We start from the raw sequence: 15,128 nt of genomic DNA on the forward strand, positions 1-15,128 counted from the left end.
AATATAAACTTATGTTCGCTTCGGGACTAGGAATCTTGATCAATCATTCTTTAATATTTTCCGTTCTTTATTATTATATTTTCATTTAAACCCAAACACAAATACAAATTTCTAATAAATATTGAAAAATGGACGGTAAAATAACATTGAACATTAACTTCATGAACTCAAATTGGAAAAACGCATAATGCAGCTATAACCAAATTTGTATTTATTAAATTTTAAAACACAAAATTACTAAATATTAAAATAAAATATAATATAAAAAAATATGTATAAAAAATATATAATTGTGTGTTTGCAGAACAGCACTTCTTCAGGGTACACACTGCCTGCAAACACACAGGAGCCTTTCTATTGTTAGTATTAGTTGTTGTTAGTTGTAGTTGTCAGCTGTTGTTAGTTTTTCATTTACTATTATAAGTATTCAGTTTATTTTTCGGTGTCCTTGCAATCAATTTTTTTCACTTGATTATTTTTAATATTACTTTCTTTAAATTTTTAAAATATATTATTGTTGGCATTCATTTCAAAAGCAATCATTTCTATGTATGATTCTTTATATAGTGAGTGAATAAAGAAAAGCAACGACAGGTTAAAAAAGGAATAAGTTAATCAGTGAATCGGTGAATCAATGACAATGAATTAAAAAAGGAAAATATTGTTTTTGAACACCCTATGCAAAAAATAATTTGTAACTTGTAACAATCATTTTAGTTATTATGTGCAAAAAACACAATTGCACAAGATTTCGTAAACCTAGCTGAAATATTTATGGAAATATGGACATTTTCATAAAAACAAATTTTTATCTTAAGTTTTTTGAGATAACTTTAAAAATATTCAATAAAATTAAACAAAATTTTTGAAGCAATTTAAATATTAATTACAAAATATTTGTTTTAAAATTTGTTTAAAACTGCGCAAGATATAAATAATTAAAGTTGTTCTTTTATACGATATATATATATATACCTTTAGCCTTCAAAACTGCTAGCGCCCGCCGTGGCATTGATTCCACAAGGTGCTGATAGGTAGTCTGAGGTATCTGGTACCAAGCGCTCACCAACTGGTCTTGCAATTCCCTCACATTGCGAGGGGGTAGTGTGGCAGCACGAATTTGGTTTTCCAAGTAGGACCACTAATGCTCTATTGGATTAAGGTTAGGTGAATTTGGGGGCCAAGACATGACTTGAAAGTCACTGGAATGTTCCTCGACGATTCGACCCTTATGACAGGGTGCATTATTGCCTGTTGGTAAACACCATTCCCAGAAGAAAAAAATGTTGCCATGAATGGATGAACCTGGTCTGCAACTATGTTCAAGTAGCTTACAGACGGCAGGGATTATTCTATGAGGATTATGGGTCCTAATGTGTGCCATGAAAACATTGTTCCCGGGCTAGATGCCATGAAAACCTGGGAGAGCCTATTGCTATAGATGGAGGTTGATCGTAATGTAATGGCTCTTCGGTGTATATATATATATATATATATACAAAGAATACTCATAATGTCAATTAATCCTCAAAAATTCATTCCATTTTAGTGAATTGATAATTATTAATGTTGGTTGACTTTTTTCTCTTAAATTTGATTAATAAAGACAAATATAGATTCGATCTTTTCTTATAATCTTATCAAGCAACTACAGCAAACTTTAATTTAACTTTTTACAGCATAGAAAACAATCGTTTTTACTTTCGTTAACTCTTGAAAAAAAATTAAAATATGGAACAATTTTTCTTGTTTTTTCTTTTCGTGTGATTTTTCTTTTTTTAAAAAAAAACGAAACAAAGAATGTAAGAACAATGCAAGGAACACATGCAACAGACCTAACTTGCAAGACAAACTAGCCGAACGTCCAGGGAAGTTACAATCTTTTTCATTAAATTCGTGTTAGAACTTAAGCTTTTCTTCAAAGAAAACATTTGAAAAAGTTGCTTCTAACATCAGAGCTAAAAAATACATCAACAATAAAGAAAACCCACAAGTTTCATTAAAGAAAACCTACACAATTTATTGTGCTACACACGTCATATTACAATGACAGAAAAACAAATTCAATTCTTTAATAATCTTTATTTAAGCTAGTGTTCTTCATCCTCCTGTTTGCTGACACCCGAGGATTGCAATGCAATCTTACACCAAAGAGCCATTACGTTATGACCACCCTCCATCTATAACAATGGGCTCGCCCAGGTTTTCATGGTTTCTCACCCAGGAACAATGCTTTCAATTGGCACACCCATAATCCTCATAGAACAATCCCTGACGTATGTAAGCTACTTGAACATAGTTTCAGACCAGGTTCACCCATTCATGGCAGCAGTTTTTCCTGAAGAATGGTTGGATGGTGCTTACCAACTGGATAATGCACCATGTCATAAGGGTCGAATCGTCATGGATTGATTCGAGGAACATTGACTTTCAAGTCATGTCGTGGCCCCCAAATTCGCCTGACCTTAATCCAATAGAGCATTTGTGGTCCTACTTGGAAAACCAAATTCGTGCTGCCACGCTACCCCCTCGCAATGTGAGGGAATTGCAGGACCAGTTGGTGAGCGCTTGGTACCAGATACCTCAGACTACCTATCAGCACCTTTTGGAATCAATGCCACGGCGGGTGCTAGCAGTTTTGAGGGCTAAAGGTGGTCCTACATGTTATTAGCAGGGTGGTCATAATGTAATGGCTCTTCGGTGCATATGGTATACTTTATAGGCCATGCTTGCTTCACTCGCAACTAAGTTAAACCTATTTGAAATTAGTAATAGCTAACTTCTAGCGTAAATTCTAGCCTAACTTCTAGCGTAAGAATTTTAATGATTACGATCTTTAAACCTAATTCCTCTGTAAAAGAAGTTTGACTAATAATAAATTATTGAAATAAAAAATTTTAAATTGAAATAAATGGTATGCATTAGAAAAACTTGCAGAAACAAAATAATAATTATGCTTTTAAGAAAATAACATAAATGAAGGCACGTCTCCTACGCTTTATTTCATTGTTATGTCTTCAATAACTACCATCAGGGCTTTCTTACACTCTTCGGCACTCTTTTTTGAGTATATATAAAGAAGCGTAATAGTGCAAAAAAATACTCATTTTTCAATGAACGACAATGAATAAATTTATTATTGGTCCTGTAAAAGTATAATGAAGCATAACATTGGAACACTTTGTTGATATGAACTATTCGCTTTTAACCTTTTCAGTTTTTCCAAATTTACAGCTCAGTTTGTTTCAGCTCTCTGTTGTCCAAGAGAAAATAAAAATTCATTCAGAAATTTGTAATCATGTACGTATATGCTTTCATGCTTATGACAACTCACGCGTTTGATACTTCAATTCTTTATTGCCACGGCGAAGAAGAAATGATGACTTTCTTTGTCTTCTTGTAAGAGAAATATATATTTAAATAATAATTGTTGATTAGAATCATTAGTTCTATAATTTTCACTAGAAGCTCGCCTTCTTTAGTTCTTAAGCTTCACGTCCTCCTGTGCTCCATTGGCCTTTCCCACCATCTTTTTTTTTCAATTATCAATTCACCAAATTCAATAGTCACCTTGCTTTACATTTAACATCCGCTTCTGTAATCATGAAGCATTACTGCTACATATTTTTAATCGCCATACTCGTTCAAAATTTACGACCAAAATAATTTAATTTTGCATCGATTGAAGATCACTATTTACACGCAGTTTGTCTCCAAACAAATACTGTATTATTTTTATAATCTGCTTTGTAAAACCAATTCATTTAATAACGGAAAGCAAAATTGTTTTCTTTTATAACCGGTTTTAAAAAACTGATTCGTATAAAGCTCAAAAATTGCTTTATTTAATATTACACCAGTTTTGAACAATCAATTAAAATAAAACCAAAATACGGTTTTAATTACAGACATTGAGCAACCAATAGATATCAAACCAAAAATTATTGTTTTAACCCGTTTATAACAGCCAATTCATATATAGTTGCAAAACTTTTTTAAATAATAGACATTAAGCAGCCCCTAGCGAACCCAAAAAAAAAACATGTCACTTTATTTCATAACCAAGTTCTAAGAACCGATCTATATAAAATTCAAATAATCCAAACAATTAAATAAAATCTAAATCCATTTTATACCTAGTCCAAAAAAAATTTATATTATAATAAATAGTTACAAAATACTATCAGCAATAAAAAGAACAATCTAGATTTTCTTATTAAACAACTAAGAAAAAGTTATATGTTTCAGAGCTAATCTCCTTTTATTAATTCTGAGAAATCTAAAAAGATTTTTAAGTACCATGATCAAATTAAGGTAGATAATTTTAAATAATGGTTTCACTTTCTTATCAACATTAACAGTAAAAAACAGTCTTAACTTTTAATTAGATTTCTCGTTTTAATTACAAGTAGGGTGACAAGTTTCGTTATCTTTTAACTCTATTTATAAAAATAGGAAGGTATGAAAAAAATAAATTAAAACTCTTCTTGCCGTAACGCAACCGCATTAAGGCGACCTGTCATTCCAAATACGCTTTCTGAAGAAGGTTTACAGCTTACTTTCATTTTAAATCGCCTTTGGCGACGAAAAGTTTTGTCGCCTAGCCCATTTTCAAATCTCGGCTTAACGCAGTGGAAATTTAAAATGGAAAACGTAATTAAACCGGTTCAAATATTTAAACAGAAAATAAATTGCTGGCGTTGAGAATTGTCCCGACTTTTGCGAAGTTTCTTATTCTTATAACGGTGCAGGTTTTGGATTTAAAATAATTTATATCTCGCCAAGAAATAATCTTCAATGTTTTAAAAGCTCATTAATTTAAGAAATATTTAAATTGAAATATTATATGGTTGCTAAATACTTCATAATCTAGGAAGATTCAACTGAAATTTCTTTAAAACCTGATATTTTAGGAGCACAGATAACCGGAGTATAATTTGAATACTCTTTAAAAATGTAAAGTATGGACCATCCTTGCATTCCATTTTTTTTTACTCATGCTTCAAATTTAAACTTTTACTCATACAATAGAGCAATTAATACAATAAATATTTTCTATCTAAAATCACATTACAAACTAGAGAAACTATATTGTTCGTAATGTAGTGATCTTAAATGCGAAACAAAAAGAACTTCCCTCCTAGAGTTTGTGTACAAAATCATCTCACAATCTAACTACATCCCGGTTTGGTGGTTAAAGAGCAATCAGACATGTTCATCATTATTTATGCATTCATCTCTAATTGTTAAAGCAGGAAACCGAATCGATTCTGAAGATAAGGCGATGATAACATGCTCCAAATGACAAAGGGAATCAGCATAATTTGTGTTAGTTTGACTTCTAAGTGTGTGCTGTAGTACATCCCTAAGCATCATGGTTATCTTATCAAGTAGACTGCTTAACAATCATGAGTTGGCTCTTACAAATCAACACTTTAAACATCGAATTACAATGGAATATTTCAGACAAATGCTGCTATGAGATGGAGTTTTATAGTTTTTTATTAGAGTGAAGTATTTTGTTTTTCGCATGGAAATTCAAGCAAGTAGAAATATAGAATAAAATGGTAGGACCCTTTAAAATAACGGGGTTTATTACTGCGTAATATTTCAGAAAAATACTGCCCTCAGATAAAGTATTAAAGACAGAATGAAGAGTACGTTTTTGTTTTCATACGTTTCGTGCAATGCAACAATTATACTGTAAAATGTATGGACACTTCATAATACCAGGGTCTTCAGCAGTGACAGTATACATATTTGGATTATATTTTAAGATATCCTTAAAATATAACACAGATTTTAGAATTCAAACTTTAATATATACTTTCAGAATCCTTGTCAAAAAAGAAGTCTAAAAATTTATGCATTCATGTGGCAAATTAATATTTAAGTAATGAAAAAAAAAGAAAACAACAAGCGAGGAAAAGCCTGAGGGAAAACAAACTGATATTTTGATGTAGCTTCTACTTAAACTTTCCTATGCTCTCTGAAGCCTTCGGCAATCAAACAAATTTTGATATTTTTATTCATTTGATACCATATTTTGATATCATATTTGTATTTTCATGACTCAGGTATTAATTTGCGTTCACTAATTGCGCTTTTTAGAAATGCTTTTTGTACAAATCCTTAAATGCAAAGATTTTTAAGAAATATATATAAATTGAAAAAAATCATTATGAAACAATCCATTATGAAACAATCCATTATTGGTCATGCTGAATGAATATTTTCATTACTGTTATTTAAACTCAACATGTAATTATAATAAAAATCACAGTTTTTGTGATAAATATTAAAAAAAAAAATTTTCAGAAAACAATTTTTGCGTAATTAGGAAAAACTGAAACGTCCCTGAAAATTAGTGACATAGTGCAAAATGTCAGGAAAAGAAATTATCTAGGGCTAAACTTCTAAACTCAAACTCAGTGACGCAACAGCTCATAGAGGGACCAAGGCCTACTGTGCCCATCTCAGTTTTCTTGACCTTTGGCTCTGGGGTGCAGGAGCAGGTGTTCCGGTCATGTGGTCAGCCGAACGCAGGACCCCCAGTGTTTAGTTCCCAAGCATGCTTGGTACTCATTTATCGACCCACTGAAGATATGAAAAGCTGAGTCAACCTTGCCCGGCCAGAGGATCGAATCCAGGACCACTCAACTACCGGGGATCGGGCTAAACTACTGTGAAATTCAACAACAGAAAAAAAAATTCAATTTCAATATGCTAAATAAATTGCTAGAAGCAAGTAAATTGTTAGCAAATTATTAAATAAACTATTTTCTCTAGCTTTGCTCCATATTAATTATCAATTAATAAATCAATAAATTCACTTTTTATAGCTTTATCCATTGAATTAATTACTCATGTAACATTCAGCAAAATATTTTTAATTATTTTAATCATTAACATGAGAAAAACCAAAATTTTTAATTAAATTTTCATTGACCAAATTCTTATAACTACAAAATTTGAAGTAGGAATAATTTTAAAGTATTTAATAGAGAAAATATTGCAAAGAAAGTGTAATTAAATTTATTTTTGATGACTAATTTTTTATCAGTGCTAAACTGTTAAAAGAATATTTACTCTTTATTTCACTACAGTTAAAGAAATAAAAGAAATTTTTCTTTTTTATGCTACTAAAATACAATCATTTTGATTGTTTAATACAGCAAAAACAAAACCCAATACGTATTCATTTTTAGTTTTTTATAGATTTTAATCTTCTGTCAAAGAAATCGATGGAAAAAAAATAGTTCACAATTCCAATTTATTTGCTTCAATAATTTGTAACAATATTGTCTTATTTTTTATTCATTTATCGTAAAGAAGGAAAGATGGTAAAATGTGATAAAAAAAAATATAAAATGCCGTTGTTAAAGTTTCGCCTTTATAAAACTGCTTTTCAATTAAACAATTAAAAAAATACTCTTTTCTAGCAATTATAACTAAGAGTGGGTACTTTTTTGTATTAGTTATCGAAGCGTTTTTAAGCATTTATCTATTGTCTCATTTACATTTAAATATTGGCTCTGTTTTTAGATGCGAAATACTCATAAATGCTCGCGTGAAATACTCATAAAAAATGCAACTATAGCCTATATATCATACTATTAGGCAAAGCATATTTGTTCTGTTTTTAACGCACATTTTAAGTATCTTATTTAAATATGAAATTATGTTACATCAAATTATTATTAACAGTTTTTAAAATGAAATTTTATGTTTGGCAAAATGAGTTTTATTGATGAGCTATTTTTAAATTTATTTATTTAGTTAATTTATTTATGCAATTTATTCACTTTATTTATTTATTCAATTTATTTATTTACTTAAAATTTAAGTCTGGTTTAATTTAATTAAATTTTATTCATGTTTATTTATATTTTTATCGAATTTTATTTATGTTTATTTATATCTATTAGTTAATAGTTATTAATTTTTACTTATTTATCTAAAACTAAACTCAGCGGCGCGACAGCCCTTAGAGGTCCAAGGCGTGCTGTGCCCATCTCAGTTTTCTTGACCTTGGGCTCTGGGGTGCAGGAGCAGATGTTCCGATCAGGTGGTCAGCCGAACACGGAACCCCCAGTGTTTAGTTCCCAAGCATGCTTGGTACTCATTTATCGACCCGCTGAAGGGATGAAAAGCTGAGTCAGCCTTGCCCGGCCCGAGGATCGAACCAGGGACCTGTGGCACGACAGCGTGAAGCGCTACCGCTCAGCCACCGGGCATTTATTTATCTATTTACCTATTTTATTTTATAACTGACGATGAACTGCCATCTCAATTTTGATTTTACGAATATCAATGTTCAGCTCCGTAGCGTTGTAATTTTGAACCCAATCTTTAAGGCAATGAAACTCCTGGAATAAAACTTAAACTCCTGGATTGGGAAAAACTAACCTTTGTGGAGGAATTTCAAGGGAACTAACACGCATTTGAGTAACATGGAGAAGAAAACCACAAAATCTGCTATGGTCAGCCCTTCGCCAAGGGAATTCTAACTTATGATCGGTCTACCATTAAGGATATTCTATGTCAGCACTATGGTCGGTGCGAGCCGGGAGCAGAATTCGTACTGAGTAGCGAGCAACCAAATCTGGGATCCAAACCTGGGTCACTGTTAGGATGCAATTGCTGTATCCCCTGAGCCACAGCTACTAACTTATTTTAGATATTATATTTAATTTTATGAACATCGTTGAACAGCTGATTCCATTCCGAGCTTTTGACTATCGATGTTTAACTCCACAGCCTTGTAAATTTGAACTCAATCCAGAAGATAAGGGAACTCCTGGATCAAGTATTGGGAGAAATTTGTCTTCGTGGAGGACTTTTTGATGGAACTAACCCGCATTTGTCTTACGGGGAGAGGAATACCACGAGAACCAACAGCACAAGAAAAACCGATAGAACAGAGAGATAAATTACATTCATGCCCGTAGCAGGCTTTGAATCCGGTACGAGTGACAGGATTCCTGGTCATACCCAGTATGTACCTGGTATGAAGCCAACTACTTGACCACCATTTAGCCCGGTCGGCTTATGTCGTCATTTCTATGTCGTCTAGTTTCAAATGTCTAGTCTTCATTCTAGCTTCGTCATTTTAATTAACAATCCCCCACAATGCACTGCGATGAAGTTCAGAGTTGAGGTCATATATTTGAGATTTGGTGTTTCGTCACAAATTACGTGATTTTGTGACAAAATGATTCTCAAAATTAACTAAATACAGCTCAAGGATTACTGAATCGTCAAATGTTTAATTTCTGAAAGCGTACTTGACATATATTACCTCTAAACAAAGTAGAGTGACCTTGTCACAGGGTACCCTTTGAAAGTACAACTCCATTACTTTCAAATTGTCGCACTGCTTTGTATGAGAATCATTGCCACAGTATAAAAATGATAACTTTTATCATTTATTAAGTTCTGCACTTTCATTTATGAAGTATTTTATTTCAGATAATATGACCAAAAAACCATAAACCTTTTTTTTGTCGCATGCCTGTTTAGGCAGAGGGGGTGCGATTGTTTTTGCTTTTCAGTGGCGCCATCTATGGCCAAGAATTCGACTTCTGCCACACCATTTACACGACCACAAACCCGTTTATAGGGCGGGTCACATTCACATACACAAAGGAGAAAGGACATAGAACACACAGAGAGAGAAAGAAACAGGCATGCCTTGCCCGGGATTCGAACCCAGAACCTTTCTTATGCAAGGACAGTTCCCTGCCCCCTACACAGGCCGGTCGGCTACCATAAACCTTAAGCTTGCCTACCATAAACCTTACTTTACTAATTTGACTCGGGGCTCAGGTAATTTTACTCATGTTCAAAGCGAACGGACCACCAGAATGTACCCGGTACTCATAACGTCCAATTCAAACTACAAAAAATTACCAGATTTTCTTTTTCGTTCCAGGTGATGGTTCGTACCTGTAACGGTACAGAACTGCAACCGCAAGACTATGTAGGGAATGGGAGTGGAGGTCGCTGCCCCAGCTACGACGAGCTGCCTCACTACAGTGGCTGTCGAATCCATGGTCCAAAGGAAGAGGACGTCGCACAAATGCATGAACCACTTCGCAGATTGCATTTTTGCCCAGATTTACAAAAGGCAATGGAATCCGTTCATTACATAGCTGACCACACAAGGCGCTATGACGACCAAATGGGTGTAAGTATAAATAAACTCCTAATCACACTGTTGTAAGATAACTAGGATTCACTATATGCACTGTATAATTTGTTGAATCTAATTTATAAAACGTATAAATAAGATCTTTGTTAAAAAAGATAACTTTTATATCTATATATTTATATTATCTATTTTATATTATAACAGGTATCAATGAAAGGTTTCTTACCTGTTCTTCAACCCGGGCGGTTCGTATCTAAATAAATCAAAATAATGACCACAAACTCTAGAAAAAATACTCCTTCGAATTAGTTAACATGTGTATATTAACAGCACTACGGAAACAACATTACAAATACAACATGATCTCTCGATCGACAGTAACATACTCGTCTGCCAAAATTGTTGTTAATTAGTAAGAATTCCAGATCTCGCGGCACCATCTAGTTTGTCCTCTAGAAAGGAAAATGGTTTTCTGTTTTTAACACTCCCCTTTTTGAGTTTCGGGGCATGTTGAACCGATAATCCCGGCAGGGATGCCATGTTAAAAAAGATAACTTATTTCTTTTATATCTTCAACTGAAACAGGTATCACTGAAAGGTTTCTTACCTGTTCTTCAACCCGGGCTGTTCGTATCTAAATTAATCAAAATAATGACCACAAACTCAAGAAAAAATACTCCTTCGAATTAGTTAACATGTGTATATTAACAGCACTACAGAAACAACACTACAAATACAACATGATCTCTCGATCGACATATTCATCTGCCAAAATTGTTGTTAATTAGTAAGAGTTTTAGATCTCGTGGCGCCATCTAGTTAGTCCTCTGGTAAGGAAAATGGTATTCTGTTTTTAACAATATTGATTATTCAACATTTTTCCTCATCGGACGAAATTTTTAGTTTTTAAACATAACGCAAACTATTTGATGAAGAGGGGAACCTAATATAAGTATGAAAATTTAATTAAACAAAAATGAAGACCAGAATTTAAGCAAAATAAGTCGAAATGGAAAAGCGCTATAAGCAGCTTAAACCAAAATTGTCTTAAGTAAACAATTTAAATAAAAATGCGAGAATTTAAATAAAAACCAAACAAATTTTGAAGATGCGCATATTACCAGAAGCAGTATTTCATCAAGGGACACACTACCATGCTTGAGCCTTTTTGTAGTCAGTAGTTAAACAAGAAACTGACTGTGCCCCTATGCCTTATAATGGAAATCAAAATTAGAATATAATACAATACCTCAAAATAAAATTGAATATCCAGAGAAGCTCATTTTAAAGCGAAAATAACTTGAGTCAAAAGTACACTGAGAATAACACGACTACATGTAAAATCTGCAAAGAGAAAGTTACAGTTAAAATAACCAAAATATATTAATTGTCCGATCGTTAAAACAACTAAGCAAATTAAAAAATTCCAGTGCTGTTCTCTTTCGAAAAATATGAAAGCAAACTAAACTCCCAAATAAAGAAAAAAACAAATTAAACTAACATGCGTATCTTAAAAAATTGTTTCGTTTTTATTTAAATTCTCACATTTTTATTTAAATTGTGAAAAAGGGAAACTAATTGAGGAGCATATTGATCGTTTGCTTATTGGTGTGAATCACCAATAAACGGAACCTTAAAGAAATTCTCACATTTTTATTTAAATTGTGAAAAGGGAACCTAATTGAAGAGCGTATTGATCGTTTGCTTATTGGTGTGAATCACCAATAAACGGAACCTTAAAGAAATTCTCGCATTTTTATTTAAATTGTGAAAAAGGGAACCCAATTGAGGAGCGTATTGATCGTTTGCTTATTGGTGTGAATCACCAATGAACGGAACCCTAAAGAAATTCTCACATTTTTATTTAAATTGTGAAATAGGGAACCTAATTGAGGAGCGTATTGATCGTTCGCTTATTGGTGTGAATCACCAATAAACGGAACCCTAAAGAAATTCTCACATTTTTATTTAAATTGTGAAAAAGGGAAACTAATTGAAGAGCATATTGATCGTTTGCTTATTGGTGTGAATCACCAATAAACGGAACCTTAAAGAAATTCTCACATTTTTATTTAAATTGTGAAAAAGGGAACCTAATTGAGGAGCGTATTGATCGTTCGCTTATTGGTGTGAATCACCAATAAACGGAACCTTAAAGAAATTCTCGCATTTTTATTTAAATTGTGAAAAAGGGAACCTAATTGAATAGTATATTGATCGTTTGCTTATTGGTGTGAATCACCAATTAACGGAACCTTAAAGAAATTTCTTTAAAAATCTCTCAAAAGAAAGAGTTTTTTTTTGTCAATACATAATAAAAGAAGATAATATTTGGAAAAAATAATTAAAGGCTTATAACGATTATATGATTTTGTAAGTGGGAGATATGTTTCATACGAAGCATGGCATCATATTTTTACTACTATGGTATATAATACCAAAACTTCAAAACTCATGCTCCTTTATTGAGCCAATTAGACTCAATTTTAAATATATGACGCAATAAAATCTGTTTAATTTATTATAATTATCTTGATTATTTCTATCCACAATTTTTTTTAATTATCCTGAAATTTATTTTCGTTAGTTAAGAGCCGTAAAAAAATTAACAAAGTATATAATTAGAAATTTAATTCGTGAGTAAAATATTAGAGTACGTTTTACTCTAATAAAATATTATTGATCTGTGAATAAGTCAGTACATCGATTTTATATAATTCCTTTCGGGCATTTGGCAATTTGCAGCAAACAGTGGTTGCAGGGCATCATTTAGAAACTCAGCAAAAAAATTTGCTCGGAGCCATTACTTGAAAATGAGAAGCATATTTTTTAGATGAGTTGGATTTTTTTTTAAATACATCGTTTCTTATTTCAACTTGAATACTTTAAAAAAATAATAGTTTAAGTTGATATCGCTGGTTCAAAACTAAAACGACACATCTGCAGGCATAATACGTTTGAAAATGTGTCGTTTTAGTTTTGAACCAGCGATATAACCAATAAATGTTTTAAATTAGTACCAAACTACTTTTGATATTGATTTGTCAAGTGCTCCACGAAAACTCATGACATACCCGATTGATTATAATTGATAAATAGATTATCAATCGCTAATTGGGACAAATACTTTCATGCTTAATTTCCTGAAAGTTTACTTAGTTAATTATAAAAAATCACAATTTATAAAACTATAATTTCTATGTTAATTACTAAAAGTATTTGTAAGAAAATACATGAAAGCTTTTTGAACTTTCATTTACTATAATTGATTGAGATGGTAGTATTTAAATTAAAGTAAGTAATAATGTCAATAAGAAAATGCTATATAAATAAACGTTGTTTCTAATCTTATAGCTTTTAAAATTATAAACTAAGATAAGAACAATGGAATTCGGTTGTAGAATGAAATTCAGTAGCAAACCCATGAGTTGTAAATTTTTAGTTTTTTGATATACTTTTATTATTTAAAATAACCAATGAAAGTGGAAGTCAAAGTGTAGCAATGTAATCATCAATAAATAAAAGCATAGTAAAAGAAGCCATTATCTATTTTTTAAGTTCCTAAAAAGCAAAACAAAACCAAAAAATAATGAATGAAAATATTAAAAAATATAACGATTGTTAATATCAAGACTTTACTTAAAAAGAAAAGTAAAACAAAAGTCCATTTTTACTGTTTAAGTTTCATTTTAAGCTTTTAGTTGAGACGGAAAACCGGTGTCCCTTTCGTGTTTTTTTCTGATGCTCTAATTATATGCAAAAATATATTAAGGCATTTTTTTAATTATAAATGACTGACTAATAGTTAATAAAAATGTGTCAGATTAGGAGTATTATATTTGTACTAAAATATGAAATTCACGAAAAGTAGTTTGAATTTTTTTCATTCATATTCAAAATTTATTAATATTTTATTTCGAAATCAAAGAAATTTCAATGAATAACTGTTTCTCTTAGATCTAAAAAATTGCAAATAAGTGCAAATTGGAAAAATTATTGTTTGGAAGTGAGCCATGTTTTGAAGATTTTACCTTGAAAGCAAAAAAGACACGGATTTTACGCATGCTGTATTTCATAACTACAAATTATTAATAAATCAATACATAATATTTTTCACTTATTTTAACCTAAATTACTAGAAAATAATCAAAAAAATTAAAAAAATATGTTTAATGAAATGTCTGTGTCAAAGGGTTAACGGTTCTCTTATTTTAAAAAATATAGCAATAACGATAAATTAAAATAAGACATAGTAGAATTTATAAACTTTTTATTAAAATAAAAATGGTTCTTAAATGGCTATTTAGAACAAATCTACCATTTTATGACAAAGCTATAGCTTTTTTTAAAACGGAAAATATGATTCTCAACACAATTGGAAAAAAAAAAATTCGAACTAGAAATCAAGATTAGTTTTTCATATAGGAAAGGAATGGAAAAGGGAAGCTTAAGAATTCATGCATTACTATGCATCATAGGGTTTGTAAGAATACGCTGAAATGAGCATCGACAGACTTGAAAGATGAAAAATAGACAGGACAAAGCAAAGAAAAGCGCTGAAACGAGAAAAGTGAGAGATTGAAAGTTGAAAAAGAAAATTCTATAAACTTTGAAGAAAGACGGAGTTTTGTTTTTACTCGCCGTTTTATATAAATTTGATATCTCTCAGAAGTCTTAAAATACTCTTAACATTTTCTATGTAAATAACTGTCCTAGTTCTGTGACAGTTTAAAATTATAAAAATAATAAAGGTTACAAGAAATATGTTAGTTTTAATAATAATTCATCACATTTAATTTTTCTATGTTATTTTAAAATTATTGTTCTTATTATCATACATTTGGTAAATAATGCAAAACTGAAAAGTAAATTTAACCGAATTAATTGTTTTTACGCCATAAAGTATCAAGCTCTAAAATATAATGATAAAATTACCAAATTTTACAACATTTAACGATTTTTATCAAAGATTATA

The 15,128-nt window shown here is 31.2% G+C and overlaps 1 protein-coding gene across 2 annotated transcripts in view; it reads left to right on the top strand.

Annotated features, from left to right (window-relative positions):
- Window positions 1-15,128, top strand: part of LOC107439347 (acetylcholine receptor subunit alpha-like) — a 210,056-nt gene that overhangs the window by 180,412 nt on the left and 14,516 nt on the right. For both annotated transcript variants that reach the window (XM_016051913.4, XM_043046031.2), the window contains exon 8: window positions 9,935-10,189. In XM_016051913.4, the coding sequence (XP_015907399.2) occupies window positions 9,935-10,189 (255 nt within the window). The remainder of the gene's footprint in view (window positions 1-9,934; window positions 10,190-15,128) is intronic.

This window comes from Parasteatoda tepidariorum, chromosome 10 (assembly GCF_043381705.1).
Source record: "Parasteatoda tepidariorum isolate YZ-2023 chromosome 10, CAS_Ptep_4.0, whole genome shotgun sequence".
Lineage (NCBI taxonomy): Eukaryota > Metazoa > Arthropoda > Arachnida > Araneae > Theridiidae > Parasteatoda > Parasteatoda tepidariorum.